The sequence below is a fragment of the Hemibagrus wyckioides genome, linkage group LG17, assembly GCF_019097595.1.
Source record: "Hemibagrus wyckioides isolate EC202008001 linkage group LG17, SWU_Hwy_1.0, whole genome shotgun sequence".
In the NCBI taxonomy this organism is placed as follows: Eukaryota; Metazoa; Chordata; class Actinopteri; order Siluriformes; family Bagridae; genus Hemibagrus; species Hemibagrus wyckioides.
In genome coordinates this window covers 18,976,924-18,998,567 of record NC_080726.1, presented here as the reverse complement: position 1 = coordinate 18,998,567, position 21,644 = coordinate 18,976,924, and the positions used below count along the sequence as shown (strand labels likewise).

Here is a 21,644-nt window from a genome sequence, read left to right as displayed (position 1 = left end):
TTTCATATATTTTATTTATTTTATTGTTATATTTTTATAACCTAACTTTTATTAGATTATAAGATGATTAAATTATTAGATTTAAATGCTCGAGTTGGAAATAAATAAACATACACAAAGTTTGTTCTCAAAATGTAATAAGAATTCAATCAACAATCAGATAAATTATTTACAAGGAGATTGCAATAATAGTGATGAGTTTATAGATATTTTTGATTGTTCTTCTTCTTTTTCTTCTTATTCTTCTTATTGCCACTTTTGAAAAATCCAATTCAATTCAATTTTATTTGTATAGCGCTTTTAACAAAGAGCATTGTCTCAAAGCAGCTTTACATGAGAAAACAACAAACATATAAACAGACAAACAGACAGACAGTCCTAGATGTTATCCCAAGTGAGCAAGCCTGAAGTGACTGAGGTGACTGTGGCAAGGAAAAACTCCCTTAGATGGTATGAGGAAGAAACCTTGAGAGGAACCAGACTCAAAAGGGAACCCATCCTCATTTGGGTAACAATTGTGTGATGCAGATACAGCATGTATATAGTGTTATGAAAATCAATAAGGAGGTTGTTGTCCATGGCGCTGCTTGAATATCCCAATCCTCACAAGCAGAACCCAGCTGTAGCTGGTCCATCTCCGGAGTCGCTGGAGCCGGCACAGTCTCTGTATGCCTCGGGATGGGTAGAAGAAGGGAAACAATGGAACAGCATTAGCGTAGCTGCTGTTCATAATATTAGCAGTACTAGATGAATGTGCATTTAATCAGATGTACTGGAGTACAAGGTTATGGGAAGTGTTAGATGTATGCCAGGCTGAAGAGATAAGTCTTTAGTCTACATTTAAACTGGGAGACTGTGTCTGAGCCCCGAACACTGTCAGGAAGACTATTCCAAAGTTTTGGAGCTAAATACGAAAACACTCTACCCCCTTTTGAGGACTTTGATATTCTGGGAACTACTAGAAGTCGATATTACACCCAGGTCTTTCACTGTTGTGCTAGTGGTAACAGTGCATCCTTCTAGATGCAAGCTAAATTGTGAGAGCTTCTGTGTACTAGTTTTTGGGCCAATAAGTAATATCTCTGTCTTGTCAGAATTTAATAATAGGAAATTATCGGTCATCCAATCTCTAATATCTTTGACACACTCAGTTAGTCTAGACAATTTAGATATTTCATCTGGTTTTGATGAAATATATAACTGGGTATCATTGGCATAACAATGGAAACTAATCCCATGCCTTCTAATGATGTCACCCAATGGAAGCATGTATACTGAGAAAAGCAGAGGTCCTAAAACTGACCCTTGTGGGACCCCGTATTTCACTGGCACTACACTGGACAGTTCTCCATTTAAATCTACAAAGTCGTATCGATCAGACAGGTAGGATCTAAACCATTTTAATGCCTGTCCCTGCATACCTGTGTGATTTTGTAAGTGATCTTTGAGGATATTATGATCTATAGTGTCAAATGCAGCACTAAGATCAAGCAGGACTAAATTCGAGATGCAGCCTTGGTCCGAAGCTAAAAGCAGGTCATTTGTGATTTTAACTAGTGCAGTTTCTGTACTATGATGGGGCCTAAAACCTGACTGAAATTCTTCAAGGATATTGTTTTCCTGTAGGAAGGAGCATAATTGAGCTGACACCACCTTTTCTAATATTTTAGATATAAACAGAAGGTTTGAAATCGGTCTGTAATTTGATATTACATCAGGGTCTAGTTTCGGTTTCTTAAGAAGGGGCTTAATAACTGCTAACTTAAGAGATTTTGGGACATGACCTAGAAATAACGAAGAGTTAATAATACTAAGAAGAGGCTCTCCAGCTGCATGTATCACTTCTTTCAGCAATCTAGTTGGAATTGGATCTAGCAAACACGTTGTTGGTTTAGCCGTGGTGATAAGTTTAACTAGCTCTTCCTGCCCTATGCTGGTAAAGCATTGTAGCTTTAAGTGTGGAGCTATAGGCTGGTCTGGATCACCGGATGTCGTCAATGGTTGAACATCCAATATTTTGTTCCTGATACTATCAATTTTTTAGTGAAGAAATTCATAAAGCCCTCACTACTAAACTGTGCTGAAATACTCTCTCCAGAAATCTGATGCTTTGTTAGTTTAGCCACTGTACTAAATAAGAATCTGGGATTGTTCTGGTTTATTTCAATCATATTGCTCAGATCCTCAGCCCTAGCAGCTTTTAGAGCCTATCTATAGTTGGCTAGACTGTTATATGCAATTCTAAAAACTTCTAATTTGGTTTTTCTCCACTTTTGCTCGAGATTACGGGTTGCTCTCTTGAGGGCGTGAGTATGACTATTGTACCATGGTGCAGGTGTTTTATCTCTGATCTTTTTTAGTCGGATGGGGGCAACAGTGTCTAGTGTGCTGGTAAAAATATTGCCTATGCTGTTGGTTACTTCATCTCGTGCATCTGCATTTCGGGGTCTAGTAAGAAGTTGAGACAGATCTGGCAGATTGTTTGTAAATCTGTCTTTAGTGGTCGGAGTTATAATTCTACCAAGTTTATAACATGGAGAGACATGTCTAATATGTTCTACAGGTAGAGTGTACACTAAGAGGTGATGGTCTGTGATGTCATCACTTTGAAGTAGAATGGTTATATCAGAAACATCAGTCCCATGTGATATAACTAAGTCTAGTGTATGATTAAAACAATGAGTTGGTCTATTAATGTTTGGTTTAACCCCAAAGGAATTTAGTAAATCTATAAATGCGAGTCCTAATGCATCGTTAGCATCGTCTACATGAATGTTAAAGTCTCCTATGATTAACACTTTGTCAAAACTGATCAAAAGATCTGAGAGTAAATGTGAAAACTCATTAAGAAAAACACCGTAGGGCCCCGGGGGTCTATACACGGTGGCCAGAGCAAGATATAGTAGGGATTTTTTATGCCTGTCTGAGAGTGCAACATTAAGGACAAGCACTTCAAATGAATTAAACCTGAGTAACGGTAAGAGAATTATTATAGATAGTGGCAACACCACCACCACGACCTGTCTGACAGGGCTCATGCTTATAGGAATATCCTGACGGAGTAGACTCATTTAGGCCAATGTATTCATTTGGTCTAAGCCAGGATTCAGTAAGACAGAGTGCATCAAAACTATAATCTGAGATCATTTCATTAATAATAAGTGCTTTCGGTGCAAGGGATCTAATGTTCAGAAGCCCAAACGTAAGAAATTGTTTTTCTTTACCTATTTGGTCTTTTTCAGGATTAATTGTGATAAGATTATTTCGAGAGTTATTAACGAATTTATCTTTTAATCTCACTAATCGGGGAACAGACACAGTTTCTATAGGACAAGCTATGTGTGAACTTGTATTAGTCTGGCAAGTTGAACAGTAGCTATTATAGACATAATCTGAGGAATGACTTACCAGTCAGATGGTGCACAGTGTCTTGGATATGTTGTCCGAGAGGACTGCTGCTCCAGCTCTGCTTGGGTGCAGGCCATTGTAATGGCAGAGCCTAGGATGCTCTGTTCTTGACACCAAGACTGTAACCATTCCTTAAATGCGAAAAGCCTACTGAACCTTTCGATTCCTCGCTGGAACGTGGGAAGTCGTCCTGACATGATGATCCTCGTCGGGGGCGATGTGGTGCGAACCTTCTCCACCAGGTTATTGAAGTTGTTCTTCAGGATCTCCATCTGCCTCAGCCTGATGTCGGTCGTGCCAGCATCGAGGACCACAGCTCCAGTGTTCTTGGTGAGGATCGCGGGTACCTGTGCAGCGACATCAACAACACGAGCACCAGGAAAACAACGAGTGCGCACCTTACCTTTACCCGCGGTAGCACGGACGTGCCAGACAATGGAGTCTTCGATGATCACCGCGTTGCGTGCCGTCTTGCGAAGCAGTTGCGGGTCGAGATCTTGAAGACGGGTGGTGGTGGAGGGGGAGAGGTCCTCGGCCGGGGCAAGGCGCATGTCTTCTGCTGCTGCTGCATCCAGGCTCCGTGGTACCCCGGCGCCGGAGTGAATGAAACCTGGGCGGGCTGCCTCCTAGCTGTGCTGGGCCTGGGCAGAGAAACACGCGGTGTTGAGGTTGTGGGAGTGACCGTATCATGCCGCGGATTTACCTGGGACAGGTGAGCGTCAGCCCGGGATGATTCCAGCGTGGCTCTCCGCTGTCGCAGCTGGGCTAGCTTCATCTGAAGGTCACGGATCTGCTTCTTCACGGCCTCCAGCTCCACATCCACCGAGTGAAGCTCGAAGGAATCCTCACCTGCACTCAAAGGCAAACCCACAACCGACATAGTGTTAAAATGAAGTAGAATAACAGAGATAATTGGTGAAAATGTAAAATCTAAACAGACTCGAGATAGCTGGGCTAGTGGGTTAGCGTGCTAATAGCAGGACTAATGGGTTAGCGTGCTAGTGGGCTAACCAGCTGTGAGCGGGTGTTCAGGAAAACAAATAAAACTAGTGATATAAAAAGCGTTTGGGATGAGAATGTTATGTGGCACTATCAGCTAGTGAAGATGTTATAAAAAGTTATGATCTAGGATAGAAAACTAGGAAACTTAGCCAAAATTGTAGGTCAGCTTGACGGAGCTCAGAAAAACACGTCTGAGCTCATACATTCCCGTAAAATCAGAGCCGGTCTAGCAGGACAAGAATTGTTAATAGAAAATCATCTTCAGGCTTTAGTGAAAGTCAAATGCAGAAGTCAGAAGTCATTTTTTAAAAATTCCTGTGTACATTGCGAATTGATGATATGATCCCTTTAAATATGAGTCAATATCAGCAATTTTTGATTAAAGATCCTTACCGGCTTGTAACCAGCTGCTCTTGCCTTCAGCAAGGCGTCCATTTTATCCACCTACAAATATACAAACACACACAATAAAGACTGAGGGAGTAGTAGGTGGGGCTTTGTTTCCAAATGACCCAAGCTAATACATCATGTCAAAGATGCTTACAAATCTAATTTCAAACACTTGCTATGTTGCTTGAATGTATATTTCTTGACTGTGTGTGTGTGTGTGTGTGTGCTCACCTTGGCTTGCAAGAGCTCGGGATCACTAATAATGTTCATAATTTCGAAATTGTTCTCTTGTTGAACAATCATCCATGTAATCTGGTTAGCATCCGTAGGGTGGATTTCTTCTACAAGTGGCAACGTGTAGTCATCTGCAGAGAGAGAGAAAGTGTGTGAGGTGTGTGTGGGAGAGAATAGAAACAGAGGCAGGTAGCATGGGTGGTGGGGCTCAGACTCAGACTTTTGTAAGCGCTAATATCAAGTACAAACAGAAGCGTGTAGAAGTTTTCAGTCAACATGTGACGATGAAGTCAGATAAAAGTGGGATAAAATGCTGGAGAGCAGGAGTGTATATGAGACAGATGTACAGTATGTGTGTGTTTTTGTGTATGTCAGTGTGGAACTCACGAGCCATCTGGACCTGGTCTTCTAGAGCCGCTGACTCTAGTATGTAGATTGTCAGCCACTTCTTGGGTGGTGGAAGACTGCTCCTCTGGAGCAGCTGTCTCAGCAGCTTCCAGACTTTCCTCTGGGGCAGCTGTTTCAACAGCCTCCACCTTATCTTCTGCCACAGTAGAAGAGGAAGTGGTGCCGACAATTCGGACAATGTCCTCTGTGGCAGATGCCTCGATTGTTTGGACGGTGTCCTCTGAGGCAGATGCCTCAATTGTTTGGACAATGTCCTCTGAGGCAGATGCCTCGATTGTTTGGATGGTGTCCTCTGAGCGAGGCGGCTCAACAACTGGGGTTCTCGTCTCGAAGCAGGGAGGGTTAGGGTTAGGGTTGACTCGTACTGGATGTACCCAAAGCCTTTTGATTCCACATCCTTCAGGAGAAACGCAGTGGGTCAACACACAACAACACACTAATCATGTAACACAGATATTCAGCTATTCAGAACAGCTCAAAGCTCAAACCTTGCATTACACAATCTTCCCGAATTTAGAGAAAGTGTCGAACAGGCAGATGCTGTTGACGGACCGATCAAGGTTCCTGATGAAAATTTTTCCCCCCTCGATGATCTTGGCTTTGGGTTCGCAGTTCGACCACATGATGCGCATGGGTCTTCCCAGGAGCAGTTCAGAATTAAACATATTTATAGCTCTCTGAGCTAAGGGAGGAAAAATAAGTCATTAATTACAATAAAAACATGTCTATTATAGTCTATATATAACTCATAAAAACATCATATCTTTTTTGTACCGTTTAAAACATGACCTTATCCATATAATAAAACTATAAGCTACTGTATAAATTACACATGTAGCCTCAAGTCGGCTGCAAAAACAGGTAAGAAAGTTTGTTTTACCATCATTTCCATAGCGGAAGTTGACGTAGGCGTTTCCTAGAGGATAACCCGTCCTCTTGTCCCTGCATATATGGACAGACTGGACATGTCCTGCATGGCTAAATCTTTTTGCAAGTATCACCTCTGTCACTTCAGGGTGTAGATTCCTGACAAAAAGGGATGCCATTGTAGAAGCTGTATAAAATACTTGCTTCTAAACTGCTGCTAAATTCACTGGTGAACTGCTGTTAAAAGCACCGGTAAACTGCTGGTGAAATCACTGGTAAAATACTGCTGAATTCACTGCAAAAATGCTGCTAAACTCACTGTAAAGTCTCTGACAATCAAGATCTGCTGTTGTTCTCTCGAAAGCTGTAGATGATCTCATAGAAACCAAACACATACTCAGGTATGTCCAGGGATTCGGTTGCATCTTTCTGCTTGTGTCTCCTCTCACCAAAAAATATCTAAAAATAAATAAATAAAAATAAAAACTACAACTACTACTACTACTAATAATTATTATTATTGTTATCATTATTATTATTATATAATAATAGCAACTGTTATTATTATTATGGAAACCTTTCCATAACAACAACAATAATAATAATAATAATAATAATAATAATAATAATAATAATAATAATATTGCCCCTCCCTGAACCGCCACCTTATTGTGGTGGAGGGGTTTGAGTACCCGAATGAGCCTAGGAGCCATGTTGTCAGGGGCCAAGTGCCCCTGGTAGGGGCAAATGGGTCCTAGGTGACGGGTCAGACTAAGAGCGGTTCAAATCCCCTCATGAAGAAAAAGAAAGCAAGGACCGTTACGTCGCCCGAATTGGCGTTACCAGGGCCCCAACCTGGAGCCAGGCCTGGGGCTGGGGCACACAGGCGAGCGCCTGGTGGCCGAGTCTTCGCCTATGGGACTTGGCCGGGCATAGCCCGAAAGAACGACGTAGGCCCGTCTTCCTGTAGGCCCACCACCCGCAGGAAGGAGCATAAGGGGCTGGTGCGATGTGTTTTGTGTAGCAGTCATGGGCAGGGGCCTAGACGACCCAAACCCTGGTTAAAGAATCTGGCTCTTGGGACATGGAATGTCACCTCACTGGGGGAGAAGGAGCCTGAGCTGGTGGGGGAGGCTGAGCGGTACCGGCTAGAGATAGTCGGGCTCGCCTCCACGCACAGCCTGGGCTCTGGAACCCAACTCCTTGAGAGAGGTTGGACCCTCTACTACTCTGGAGTACCTCATGGTGAGAGGCGGCGGTCTGGGGTGGGCTTGCTTATAGCCCCCCAGCTCAGCCGCCATGTGTTGGAGTTTTCCCCAGTAATCAAGAGGGTGGTTTCCCTGCGCCTTCGGGTGGGGAATAGGGGTCTCACTGTTGTTTCGGCTTATGGGCCGAACAGCAGTGTGGAGTACCCAACCTTCTTGGAGACCCTACGAGGGTCACCAGGACACCTTAGGCTGGAGGTCGATGATCGACTTTGTGGTCATGTCATCTGACCTTCGGCCATATGTCTTGGACACTAGGGTGAAGAGAGGGGCTGAGCTGTCAACTGATCACCACCTGGTGGTGAGTTGGATCCACTTGCAGAGGAGGATGCTGGACAGACTTGGCAGACCCAAATGTATTGTGTCTGGCTGAACCCTCTGTTAGGGAGGTCTTCAACTCCCACCTCCAGGAGAGTTTTGACAAGATTCCGAGGGAGGTTGGGGACATTGAGTCTGAGTGGATCATGTTCTCCTCCTCCATTGTTGACACAGCCACCAGGAGCTGTGGCCGTAAGGTCTCTGGTGCCTGTCGTGGCGGCAATCCCCGAACCCAGTGGTGGACACTGGAAGTAAGGGATGCTGTCAAGCTGAAGAAAGAGTCCTATCAAACCTGGTTGGCTCGTGGGACTCCGGAGGCAGCTGATGAGTACCGGCAGGCCAAGCGAGCTGCAGCCCGGGTGGTTGTGGAAGCAAAAACTCGGGTCTGGGAGGAGTTCGGGGAAGCCATGGAGAAGGACTATCGGTCGGCCTTGGGTAAATTCTGGCAGACTACCCGGCGCCTCAGAAGGGGTAAGCAGCTCTCTGCCAACACTGTGTATGGTGCTGGTGGAGAGTTGCTGACCTTGACTGGGGATATTGTCGGAAGGTGGAAGGAATACTTCGAGGATCTCCTCAATCCTACTGACACGCCTTCCGTAGAGGAAGCAGAGGCTGAGGACTCAGAGGTAGATTCATCCATTACCCAAGCTGAAATCACTGAGGTAGTCCAGCAGCTCATTGGTGGCAAGGCGCCAGGAGTGGATGAGATTTGCCCTGAGTACCTTAAGTCTCTGGATGTTGTGGGGCTGTCTTGGCTGACACGTCTCTGCAACATAGTGTGGCAGTCAGGGACAGTGCCTCTGGACTGGGCGACCGGGGTGGTGGTCCCTCTTTTTAAGAAGGGGGATCAGAGGGTGTGTTCCAATTATAGGGGGATCACACTCCTCAGACTCCCAGGGAAAGTCTATTCCAGGGTACTGGAGAGGAGAGTCTGACCTTTAGCCGAACCTCGGATTCAGGAGGAACAATGTGGTTTTTGTCTTAGTCGTGGGACACTGGACCAGCTCTATACCCTTCACAGGGTGCTTGAGAGGGAGTTTGCCCAACCAGTCCACATGTGTTTTGTGGACTTGGAGAAGGCATTCGACCGTGTCCCTCGTGGCATCCTGTGGGAGGTGCTCTGGGAGTATGGGGTCCGTGGCCCTCTGTTAAGGGCTGTTCGGTCTCTGTATGACCGGAGCAGGAGCTTGGTTCGCATTGCCGGCTGTAATTCAGATCTGTTCCCAGTGCACGTTGGACTCCGGTAGGGCTGTCCTGTGTCACCGGTTCTGTTCATTATTTTTATGGACAGAATTTCTAGGTGCAGCCAGGTGGTGGAGGAAGTTCGGTTTGGGGACCATAGGATTTCATCTCTGCTTTTTGCAGACGATGTTGTCCTGTTGGCTCCTTCAAGCCAGGACTTACAGCGTGCGCTGGGGCAGTTCGCAGCCGAGTGCGAATCGGCTGGGATGAGGATCAGCACCTCCAAATCTGTGGCCATGGTTCTCGACCGGAAAAAGGTGGTTTGTCCCCTCCAGGTTGGAGGGGTGTTCCTTCCTCAAGTGGAGGAGTTTAAGTATCTCGGGGGTTTTGTTTACAAGTAAGGGAAGGATGGAGCGTGAGATTGATAGACGGATTGGTGCAGCGGCAGCAGCAATGTGGTCCATGTACTGGTCTGTTGTGGTGAAGAAGGAGCTGAGCCGAAAGGCGAAGCTCTCGATTTACCAGTCAATCTACGTTCCTACTCTTACTTATGGTCATGAGTTTTGGGTCATGACCGAAAGGACAAGATCCCGGATAGAGGCGGCCGAAATGAGTTTCCTTCGCAAGGTGGCGGGGCGTTCCTTTAGAGATAGGGTAAGGAGCTCTGTCACCCGGGAGGAGCTCGGAGTAGAGCCGCTGCTCCTCCACATCAAAAGGGGCCAGTTGAGGTGGCTTGGGCATCTGTTTCGGATGCCTCCTGGACGTCTTCCAGGGGAGGTGTTCCGGGCATGCACAACTGGGAAGAGACCCCAGGGAAGACCCAGGACATGCTGGAGGGACTATGTCTCTCGGCTGACCTGGGAACGCCTTGGAATTCCCCTGGAAGAGCTGGAGGAAGTGGCTAGGGAGAGGGAAGTCTGGGCATCTCTGCTTAGACTGCTGCCCCCGCAACCTGGCTACGGATAAGCGGGAGACAATGAATGAATGAATGAATATTATTATTATTATTATGGAAAGTTTTCCATTTTTAAAGTCCAGAGTCGATTTATTATATATCTGATGTCAAAAGCTGGACTCAGCAGATGTCTTTCAAATAAAGTAGACATGACAGGCAAAATACATTATAGGTCGAGAGGTGGACAAAGTACAGAACTCTATCACTTGAGTCAAAGTATAGAGACTCATGGTCATATATTACTCTGATAGACCCCTGACAAGCAAACACATACAAAACAAAAAGCATACATTCCGACATTGCACTGCATTATCCATTATAATACTTACTTTAACTTGCTGGCTTCTTTCTTGTTTCCCCCCAATGCACTAAATCATCAAAGTTCAGCTTATTTAACAAGCTCTTATTCAGGTGTGACAGCATGTTGGGCTCATTTTAGTTAATTTTGAATCCTAGCCATTAGGGAAAAATGAACATGCAGTTCAGGGTATACAGTCTACAGAGTATTCAAGCATACAGTCTTGATGTACATTTGTTTTATAAGTGTGTTTATTTGACTGTCTTTTACAGCCAGGTTCTGGCCAAATTTACAGGCCAACTAACTTTCGAAAACCACATTGAAGCAAAAAGGTCCGAAAATGCAGGCATTGGAAAAGAGAGATTTTTTTTCTTTTTCTCATCCTTTGCACAAACAAGATCACATGGAACGAGGAAACGAGGTCAATGTAGTGCAGACACATTTCTGATGTATGGATATAATCAACTCCAAAATTTCACTTTGCCTCTCTCTATCTTTACACTATATCTTACTACATATATATTATAGATGAACCATTATAGCATAAGGCTTAGTAACCAAAGTGTTTTGGTTTGCATTTTGATTGTGAAATATGATCGATCAGAAGGGGTTGATTAATTTTCTGCATCTGATGACATTGGTTTCTATAGTAACAGCTTTCACAGGGACTTGTATGAGGGACACTTCACTTTAAGTATTTAAGCATGTAATTGTTTAAAAGATGTTTATTTATGATTTTTGAAAGGAGTCTCCAGTATCAGCACTTTGTGACAGTCAGTAAGTTTTCTAACATGGAAAACGTCTCAAGGACTTTGCTTTAGTGTCATTATTTGAATATTAAGAAGCTGCAAAATCGACTGTGGTCTAAAGACAATTATTATTTTAGATAATTGAGGATTTGAGGATCGCAGAGTTTGCTCCAGGTTTCCTCCCGGAGCTTTTTTAACATGGTATTTTAGCTACATGCTGTCTTAGATGGCTAGCTGACATTTTCTTGTTTTAATTGACATGTTTACCTCCTTTAAGGCTTTTTTTCTTTGGTATTTTGTGTTGATTCTTCACATTGCTCTTGCAAATGCTTTCTCTGATAATGCTTCATATAATAACAGTCTGAGCATCTGACTAGACTTTGAGTAATGCTTTGAACATATATATATATATATATATATATATATATATATATACACTATATTGCCAAAAGTATTCGCTCACCCATCCAAATAATCAGAATCAGGTGTTCCAATCACTTCCATGGCCACAGGTGTATAAAATCAAGCACCTAGGCATGCAGACTGTTTTTACAAACATTTGTGAAAGAATGGGTCGCTCTCAGGAGCTCAGTGAATTCCAGCGTGGAACTGTGATAGGATGCCACCTGTGCAACAAATCCAGTCGTGAAATTTCCTCGCTCCTAAATATTCCACAGTCAACTGTCAGCTGTATTATAAGAATGTGGAAGTGTTTGGGAACGACAGCAACTCAGCCACGAAGTGGTAGGCCACGTAAACTGACGGAGCAGGGTCAGCGGATGCTGAGGCACATAGTGCGAAGAGGTTGCCAACTTTCTGCAGAGTCAGTCGCTACAGACCTCCAAACATCATGTGGCCTTCAGATTAGCTCAAGAACAGTGTGCAGAGAGCTTCATGGAATGGGTTTCCATGGCCGAGCAGCTGCATCCAAGCCATACATCACCAAGTGCAATGCAAAGCGTCGAATGCAGTGGTGTAAAGCACGCCGCCACTGGACTCTAGAGCAGTGGAGACGCGTTCTCTGGAGTGACGAATCACGCTTCTCCATCTGGCAATCTGATGGACGAGTCTGGGTTTGGTGGTTGCCAGGAGAACGGTACTTGTCTGACTGCATTGTGCCAAGTGTAAAGTTTGGTGGAGGGGGGATTATGGTGTGGGGTTGTTTTTCAGGAGCTGGGCTTGGCCCCTTAGTTCCAGTGAAAGGAACTCTGAATGCTTCAGCATACCAAGACATTTTGGACAATTCCATGCTCCCAACTTTGTGGGAACAGTTTGGAGCTGGCCCCTTCCTCTTCCAACATGACTGTGCACCAGTGCCCAAAGAAAGGTCCATAAAGACATGGATGACAGAGTCTGGTGTGGATGAACTTGACTGGCCTGCACAGAGTCCTGACCTCAACCCGATAGAACACCTTTGGGATGAATTAGAGCGGAGACTGAGAGCCAGGCCTTCTCGTCCAACATCAGTGTGTGACCTCACAAATGCGCTTCTGGAAGAATGGTCAAAAATTCCCATAAACACACTCCTGAACCTTGTGGACAGCCTTCCCAGAAGAGTTGAAGCTGTTATAGCTGCAAAGGGTGGACCGACGTCATATTGAACCCTATGGATTAGGAATGGGATGTCACTTAAGTTCATATGTGAGTCAAGGCAGGTGAGCGAATACTTTTGGCAATATAGTGTATATATATATATATATATATATATATATATATATATATATATATATATATATATATACATTTTTAATTACATGTTTTCGCCCAATGAATAGGGAAACGTCTCCAGCATGTCAGTGCACAGTAATTGCCGCTCCAGTGTCGGGTTGAAGGAGAAATTGAAATCAAATAAGCATTTCTTGTGTTCAACAGGTTTGAATTATTCATAGGTTCATGTGTTTCCATGATTGTGCCTGTTTGGTGATAAGTTGTGATGGTTTTTCCAACGATACTAGAAAACGCTACTCTTATTGATACTTGATGTTAATGCTATGTGTTTTTAAGTTACTTTTATTTCCAGTTTTTATTTTTAGCAAATCTATGGCGATTACGGTCAAAAGCACTCAGTCTAGTAAAATGTAACACTTATATGAACATTCAGGCACCAGGTTGCATTTATTTACCAGATTCATTGAGATGTACTTGTTCTCCATTATTGTAAAATTCAGTGTCCTCACACGGTGCCAGGTTTTCAGTCTGTCCAACCCATGGGTTTGCCTATTTGCCAAAAACAAATAGGTTGGCCAATTAGAGACTGCCTTCTTCAGACTTACATATTGGCAAGTACGGGAAATTGCTGACGTAATCGTATGCCTGCTAGATGGCCCCAGTGATGCCAACTCGAAATCTGATTGGTTAATGGAATAGGTTCATTACCAGTTATTTTAAGCTTCGGGCACCTGCACTATTGATTCTGAAGGCCTTACGGCTGCGCAAACCATGATGTCAGCCACTAGCTGAAATATGATTGGATAAATACTCTTATCATAAATATACACTACTGGAAGCAGCGCAACTGAGAGAAAAGCTATGAAATGTAGAGAATAGACTATCGGGAATAGTTTAATACACATTCATGGAAAAATATATTAAATATATTAAAATGCAAGTCAGTGATCCAGACCACTGCTGTTTAGGCCAGCAGAGAAGGCCTTGCTGGCCCTGACGGCCCACCACTGCTTTATATGACATTACAGAGGTGTCAGTGCGGCACATAAAAAAATTTAACTAATAATTTATTTATTAATGATTATAAATAATTAATAACTATTTTAAAATGCCGATAAAACAAATGACCCTTAGATATTATTTTGCATTTTATTGACCTCTATTTAAATTGATCAGAATTAGTATGAGAACGTTGAGAGAAGGTTGCTAACAGCTTACCGTTTATTTATGCTAATGAAATCTATTGCATTTTGACTTTCCATATAGAATTAATGAATTAAGATTTTTAAAAGTAAGTATTTTTTAAAAATAATTTTAATTCTAACAATAAACAATAAAAATGCATAGAAACCTATTTATGAAATAAAAAGTGTGTTGCTCATTTTACGTTTGAATTTACTCTACAACATTAATATTCAAATGTAAAAAAATATATAAACAGATGTCTAAAAATAATTTAAAAATGATATAATATTATATAATATAATGGAATAATATTCATAATTCAGGGATTATAAAACTGATTCGACTCTTTATCTCTTTTGTACAGTTAACCATTTTATTATCATATGAAAAAGACTTGAAATCCTAGTAAGATTTCATTGCGTGGCTTAATGACGTCACTTTTTTGTTATTTGCATGTAATATAAAATACAGATTAGACAAATGATATTAAAGTTATTTATTCCTTCATGATTAAGCATGAAGACACTGGGTTATTAGTTAGGAATGCTTAATATCCTTAATATTTACACTTCCGTATAATACTATTAGACTTCCTTTTATTTTACATAAGAAAGGTTCAACAATTCATACTAACCTACTAAATAGTATACTCGTGCCCCACGCTTGCTAGAAACATGGCTATTATTCTGGCATACTGTCTAGTCCGGAAGTATGAGAAACACACTCGATAGAGGCGGTTAAAAAGAAAGTGAAAGTAAAATAAACAACAGGAAAGCCGCTTTGAGCACACAGGAGTCTCTCATCTCCATGCTTAAACTCTAAATTGTGTTGGATAAATCTGTGTTTTCTTTTTTGTTTTAACATTTATCCGCAATGTCCCGGGGTTCAAACGCTGGCTTTGACCGCCATATTACCATCTTCTCTCCAGATGGACGATTGTATCAAGTCGGTAAGATGGTTATGGGGTTATGATATGGACAACACGGTTTGCTCTATGCTTTAGGCTTTGTCTTCTTTCTTTTTTTTTTACCATTATTATAGCAAACATCAAATGTTCGCATAGCTTAGTTTTAGACTGTAAATTGTGCCCTGTGTGTTTGTGGATTAGGTGTGGCACTGATTATTAGGCAGGTGAACAAACACCTTTATGTGTCTGTTGTGCTCGTGCTCGTAGTGCAGAAAAAGCTCCAAAAACTCCGTTTATAAGTGCACTACATAACCAGGGAGCACGGACATTCTTGTCCTAATGCTTTTTTTTTGGTTTTATTTGTATTCAATAATATATGACCTAATGTCCTCTACAACTTTTCTGCTTCACTAAATATACCGTAAATCCATTCCAGTTTTTGGACTGTCATGTCATCGTCATGTTAGCTAGCCTAGCTTAGCCGGGTAGAGGCTAACAGTGTTAGCTTAGTCTTCGAACATGAATAGTTAGCTAGTAAAATTATTAGCAAGTGGCCAGGTAGTTTTATAAACAATGAGCACTAAAAAATGTCCCAAATATTAACATCAAAATCATTCATTTGTGACTTTGTGTGGTTAGCTAGATTAGTTTAGCTAGTTTAACAAAACTTTAGCTTAGCTAGCACGGTGAGGTTTTTAACATTTACAGATAACTCTAATGTTCAGCAAGTTGAGAAGATAAATCAGCTAGCAACTGAATTGTGTTTGGTTTGTGTTTAATAATAGTTCATTGGGTGAAGCACAAATGGATCCTTCACTCACTGTAGGTTCACTATTTAGATGAAATAATGGCTGCTGTGGCTTAGAATGGTGAAGGGGAAGGTGTACAAGACAGTGGCGAGATCAGCCATGCTGTATGGTTTAGAGACAGTGTCACTGAGGAAGAGACAGGAGTCAGAGCTGGAGGTAGCAGAGCTGAGGATGTTGAGGTTCTCTTTGGGAGGGACACGGTTAGACAGGATCAGGAATGAGTACATCAGAGGGACAGCTCATGTTGGACGTTTGGGGGACAAAGTTAGGGAGGCCAGATAAAGATGATTTGGACATGTTCAGAGGAGGGAGAGTGAGTATATTGGTAGGAGAATGTTGGACATGGAGCTGCCAGGCAGGAGGCATAGAGGAAGGCCAAAAATGGATGTAATAAATGAGGATATGAAGCTAGTGGGTGCAAGTGTTGAGGATGCAGAAGATAGGGAGAGGTGGAGAGAGATGATTCACTGTGGCGACCCCTGAAGGGAAATGCCGAAAGAAGACGAAGTCAGTCCACATTAGCTAGTTTTGTTAACAGTTATAATATTTGCTTAACCAGGCCTTAGCTAGTTAATTAAGTAATTTAAACAATTTAGTAAATGTGGAAAAAATAAAATTAAAAATTGCAAGCATTGTGGGGAAAAAAGTCCATTATGGATGGCACCACATCTTTTTCTGACTTCTTCTAGAATGTAAGAGAAGAAAATGCGTAAAATCATCTCGTTATTCAGCCGTGTGTGTGTGTGTGTGTTTTTCTTCAGAGTACGCCTTTAAGGCCATCAGTCACAGCGGACTGACTTCTGTGGGCATCCGAGGACAGGAATGCGCCGTTGTTGTAACACAGAAGAAAGTTCCGGTACATCTCTTTACAACTAAGTCCAGAAGTATCTTACTTCTTATTTATTCAGATATTGGGCCTTGAGTATAAAGCTAGATATGATCGCATTTTTTCAGTAACTGTTTTCTCAGAAAATGTGGTATTCCTGGAAATTATATTAGTTCACAAAAACATTAGTATCCATTGAAAGTTCCTGAGTTTGTGTATATTTATGTATTAGGACACTCACAAATGTGATTTGATTCTAATTCTGTAATTGGTGCTGAGTTGCTGCAGTTTGATCCAAAACAATCCAAAACAAATCCATCAGTTCAAATTAGGACAAAAGTATTAGTGCCTTATAAAAGGCCAACCAACATGCAGAGTAAGAAGGATAAGGTGTAGAGGTCAGTGTTTGGGTTTTATGTTAGATAAAATTGTTAAGAGGGATAGAAAGTAGAATGTTCTTGAGTTACATTCTGCAACAGAGTCATTTTGTTATGTAGTTGGTGTGTGTGTGTGTGTGTATGTGTGTGTGTGTGATGGGTTATTCTGTCTTCTGACATGTAGGACAAGCTTCTGGACGCTTCTACAATTACAAACATGTTTCACCTCACGCCACGCATTGGGTGTGTGATGACTGGACATTATGGTGAGGCTCTCATTTTCTCATCTTTCTTACACACACACACACACACACACTGACCGCTGTTGTGTTTTGTTCTGTAGCTGACAGCCGCTCTCAGGTGCACCGTGCCCGTGTGGAGGCCGCTGAGTGGAAGTATAAGTTCGGGTACGACATCACAGCGGACATGTTGTGTCGGCGCATCGCTGATATCTCGCAGGTTTACACACAAAATGCTGAGATGAGGCCTCTGGGCTGCTGTGAGTTCACTTTCTGTTCATTCTTTGCTGTGTCCTATTGATCCAGCCATCTACAAACACTAGCATGATTATGATTATTATCCTTTATGGATAATGAATTCCTTTTTATTTCATGTACAAACTCACAAAACATGTCTTGACTTGCATCAGGTATGATGCTGATAGCTGTGGATCCTCAGCACGGCCCCGTCCTGTATAAGTGCGACCCGGCTGGGTATTTCTGCGGTTTTCACGCCACGGCTGTCGGAGCCAAACAGACGGAGGCCAACAGCTACCTGGAGAAAAAAATGAAGAAAAGACCAGAGCTTACTTTCAACAGGACAGTAGAGGTAGAACAACATTAATATATTAGCTAAATAAAAAATATGTTTATATTATTATACATTTATTATTACGTCCCTAACGTAAATCAGAACCTATGATTTCACAAAAGGGCTTCACTCCCTGGTAGATTCATAGCTTTGTAACTGCAGGTACTTACAAACTTGCTTATTCTTTGCAGTTTCACATTAGTTATACAAATACTCCAATACTGCAGGTGGCGCTGTTACAATTGTATATTAATTTATAACGATGATTCCAGAAAAAAAACACCAACACTTTTAAAGTCTACATAGAAAAAATGCTTGGGATCACTTCATGTGCATCGACCAATCACAGGCTTATTCATGCAGTTAGTCATCTCAGTCAGTCTTTAGCTTGCTGACCTAGCAACACTTTTTATATGACTTCAACTGCATGAATGGTGAATGTGTTGCATGCCCATATTACAGCCATGAATTACACAAGTTTCACTTGAACACAAAAACTTTGCTGGATAAATTATGCTAAAAACAGTGTCAGCATGCCTTCTATGTATATTTGAGTGTTGTGTTCTCCTCCCGACATGTAGTTGGCGATCTCCTGCCTCTCATCTGTCTTATCGATGGACTTTAAGGCCGCTGAGCTGGAGGTGGGCGTGGTTAGTAAAGACAAGCCCAAATTCAGGTATGAAGCTAAAATACTGCGTAGGAGCAAACTGTCAATCAAACTCCTCTCACTTTTCTGTGATGAGCGATACACCTCTATTCCTTTATCCTTCCTCTCACTTTTCTTTCTTAATCATTTTATCCCACTGTATACATTACTGTTGTTCGCTTTATCGCACTCCCTTTCTCCCTTCATTTTTACCTTTATTTCTCTTACTTCTTTCTGTGTTCTTTTCTTTTGTTGGTCTAACATTTTTTCCTGATTTTCATTCCTTCAGTCATTCTTTCCTTTTTTTTTGTTCTCTTTTAATTTTCTTTCTTTCTTTCTTTCTTTCTTTCTTTCTTTCTTTCTTTCTTTCTTTCTTTCTCTTGCATTGCTTGTGGCCTCAGTGCTCCATTTAATGTAACTCTTTTAATAAATCTTCTTTAGTTTTTGCACCTAGTTTTAAACCAGTGAAATGCTTAACAGCTTCTACATTAGATGAATAAATGGGTCAGAATGAGTCTGTGGACATCTGTGGACTCTCTCTTCTCTCTCTCTCTCTCTCTCTCTCTCTCTCTCTCTCTCTCAGAACTCTAACCGAGGAGGAGATTGAGACTCATCTGGTGGCGATAGCAGAGAGGGAGTAGGCGTGTCTCTTTCTAAACCACGCCCACCATCCCAGTTGAACCTGCTGTTTCACTATAGCTGTTTTTTTTTCTAAAAATAATTTCTGATAAGAAACACTCATCATGTTGCAGTTTTATTCAGTACCAAATTACACGAAACATTTAAAAAATATATTTTTTATTAAAGAGTCCGTTTGACTTTACATATACAAATAAAACTCAACTCCTAGACCAAGAAATCGTCTCAGTGTGCAGTTCCTAGTATGACCACCAGGTGGCACCAAATGCATAGAAAAACATAACTGCACATTTTTATTTTATTTGCTTCCACAGGTGAAAATGGGTGTGTCAGATCAGTGGGTGTACCCCAAATTAGCTTGATACTTTGATCATGTTGATGCCCCTGATTTTGGTGACTATGAAAAACAAAGCTACACCCAAAGTTGGTGGAGCTGTGATTTTGTGACAGCTGTGGCAATCACAGCATGCTGTTATCAAAGCTTTTGTAATTAAAAAAATTATTATTTACCCAGTTTGACTGGTCACACCCCTTTAAAATCCATCTTGCCTCTAACTCCCTTAGATCTAGGAAGTGTACAGTGAGCGGTATGCCCACTGTGGAGGTAGTCAGGTAAGTATGAAAGTAAATATTTAGTCATACAAGCTGGGTGTACAGCCTACTTACACCACACAATGTATAACAAATATTAATATGAAATATAAAGTTAATTTCACGCTTTAACAAAATCCCTGCCTGCTAAAATCCTATGTTTTATAGAATCCATATGTACGTTATGTATTTTAAAACAGTATTTGTGTTTAGATGTGGTCCTCATGCAAGTTCACCTTCTCCAAGGTTTGTTTGTGCGTGTGTGTGTGTGTGTGTTTCCGTAGGCAGCAGGATTACCGGCAAGCCGTCTGTCTGCTTTTGCAAAATGCTGACCAACAGAACGCAGATTAATCGGCGAGTGAGTGAGAAAGAGGGTAGAAAAGAGGGCAGATGTCTAGAAGGGGGGTTGGAACAGGATGCTAAAAGCCCTGTGTGTGTGTGTGTGTGTGTCTGAGTGTACATTTCTTTTTGAGACAGAAAGATGGACAGAGAGAAGGGAGAAAGTGTGTGTTTGTGTGTGTGTGTGAGGGAGGGAGAGAGAGAGAGAGAGAGAGAGAGATTAGAGGGGCCTGGTGATTAGTACAGCATAGTGCACAGAGGGATTAACCTTGTTCAGCCACGAGCTCAACCTGCAGCTCTGCAGTCATGCCGCAACACACACACACACACACAATGGTACCAGTCAGGGACAAAGGCTCTGTGAGGACACCTCTCATAAACACTTGTGGGTTTGGTGTGTGTGTGTGGTCATGTCAGTTTGTGTGTGTGTTTGTGTGTGTGTGTGGGGTCATATATTTAACATTTTGTGAGCACCATATGACATGGTCTCCATAATGACTGGCAAACATGACACTGTGAAAACATTCAGATGGTACATCTAAGAAAAAATGCTTAAAAAAATTAACTATTGATCTACTAAATTATTTTTATTTCCTTCTTAAATGATTCTGTTCAGAAATATAAACTAATTAGAATTCTGTTTAATTCTGTTGAAGTACTTCACAAGGCTTTGTAGAAAAATGTAGATATAAATTTAAAAACATGAAGATATAAATAATTTAGAGGCCAACCCTGCAAGGATCCTGAGGCATCCAGAGATGGACCAGCTCCTAATGGGTTCTTCTTCGTGAGGATTTGGGTATTCAATGCAACGTAGTCAACCCTATGTGGACTTTGAGGACGACAACAACCTCTTAATTAATTCAGAAAGGACAATGTTTATAATCACACTCTCTGGTGTTTAGAATAGTTTATAATCACACTCTCCGCTGTCACCCAAATGAGGATGAGGTTCCCTTTTGAGTCTGGTTCCTTTCAAGGTTTCTTCCTCCTACCATCTAAGGGAGTTTTTCCTTGCCACAGTCGCCCCAGGTTTGCTCACTACGGATGATTTTGTCTAACATCTAGGACTTTTTGCACTATGTTTTTGTATCTCATGTTCTGTAAAGCTGCTTTGGGACAGCGTTCATTGTTAAAAGCATTATACAAATAAAATTGAATTGCATTAAATTTAGTTTAAATCTTTAATCAATATATATTTTTTATTTTTTTCCTAAAATTTCCCCAAATAGTTAATGTTTGTAAAGTTTTTATGGAATGCTGTATTTAAGTCCTTTCTCCTTTAGTCATGCTGAATATACTGTATAAGGGTGAGTCAAATGTAAACCGTACAAAATGTGCAACATAAATGAGAGAAATGTATAGTTGCAAAAGCAAAAGCTTACAACAAAAGTGTGCATCATTCTCAAGCCTCGTCAGACGAATGCTAATACCTTTAAATTGAAATGAGCATTTTATTTGTCACATACATATGAAATCATTTGGATTCATCCACATTTTCTATACCCACTTTATTCCTAATTAGGGTCACAGGGATCTGCTGGAGTCTATCCCAGAACTCATTGGGCGGAAGGCAGGGGTACACCCTGGACAGGTCACCAGTCCATCACAGGGCCACACATTTAGACAGACAACCACACACACTCACACTCACTCCTATGAGCAATTTTAGAATTACCAATCAACCTAATGTACATGTTTTTGGACTGTGGGAGGAAACCAGAGTACCCGGAGTAAACCCAGGGGGAGAACATGCAAACCCCACACAGAA

General features: G+C 41.8%; 1 protein-coding gene across 1 annotated transcript; it reads left to right on the top strand.

The window, feature by feature from the left end:
• Window positions 1-14,662: 14,662 nt before the first annotated feature.
• psma6l (proteasome 20S subunit alpha 6, like) lies at window positions 14,663-19,178 on the top strand. The gene is made up of 7 exons (XM_058412939.1): window positions 14,663-14,878; window positions 16,407-16,501; window positions 17,033-17,114; window positions 17,192-17,347; window positions 17,498-17,676; window positions 18,240-18,334; window positions 18,888-19,178. The coding sequence occupies exons 1-7, from the start codon at window positions 14,803-14,805 to the stop codon at window positions 18,943-18,945; spliced, it is 741 nt and encodes a 246-aa protein (XP_058268922.1). The 5' UTR covers window positions 14,663-14,802; the 3' UTR covers window positions 18,946-19,178.
• The last annotated feature ends 2,466 nt before the right edge of the window (window positions 19,179-21,644 follow it).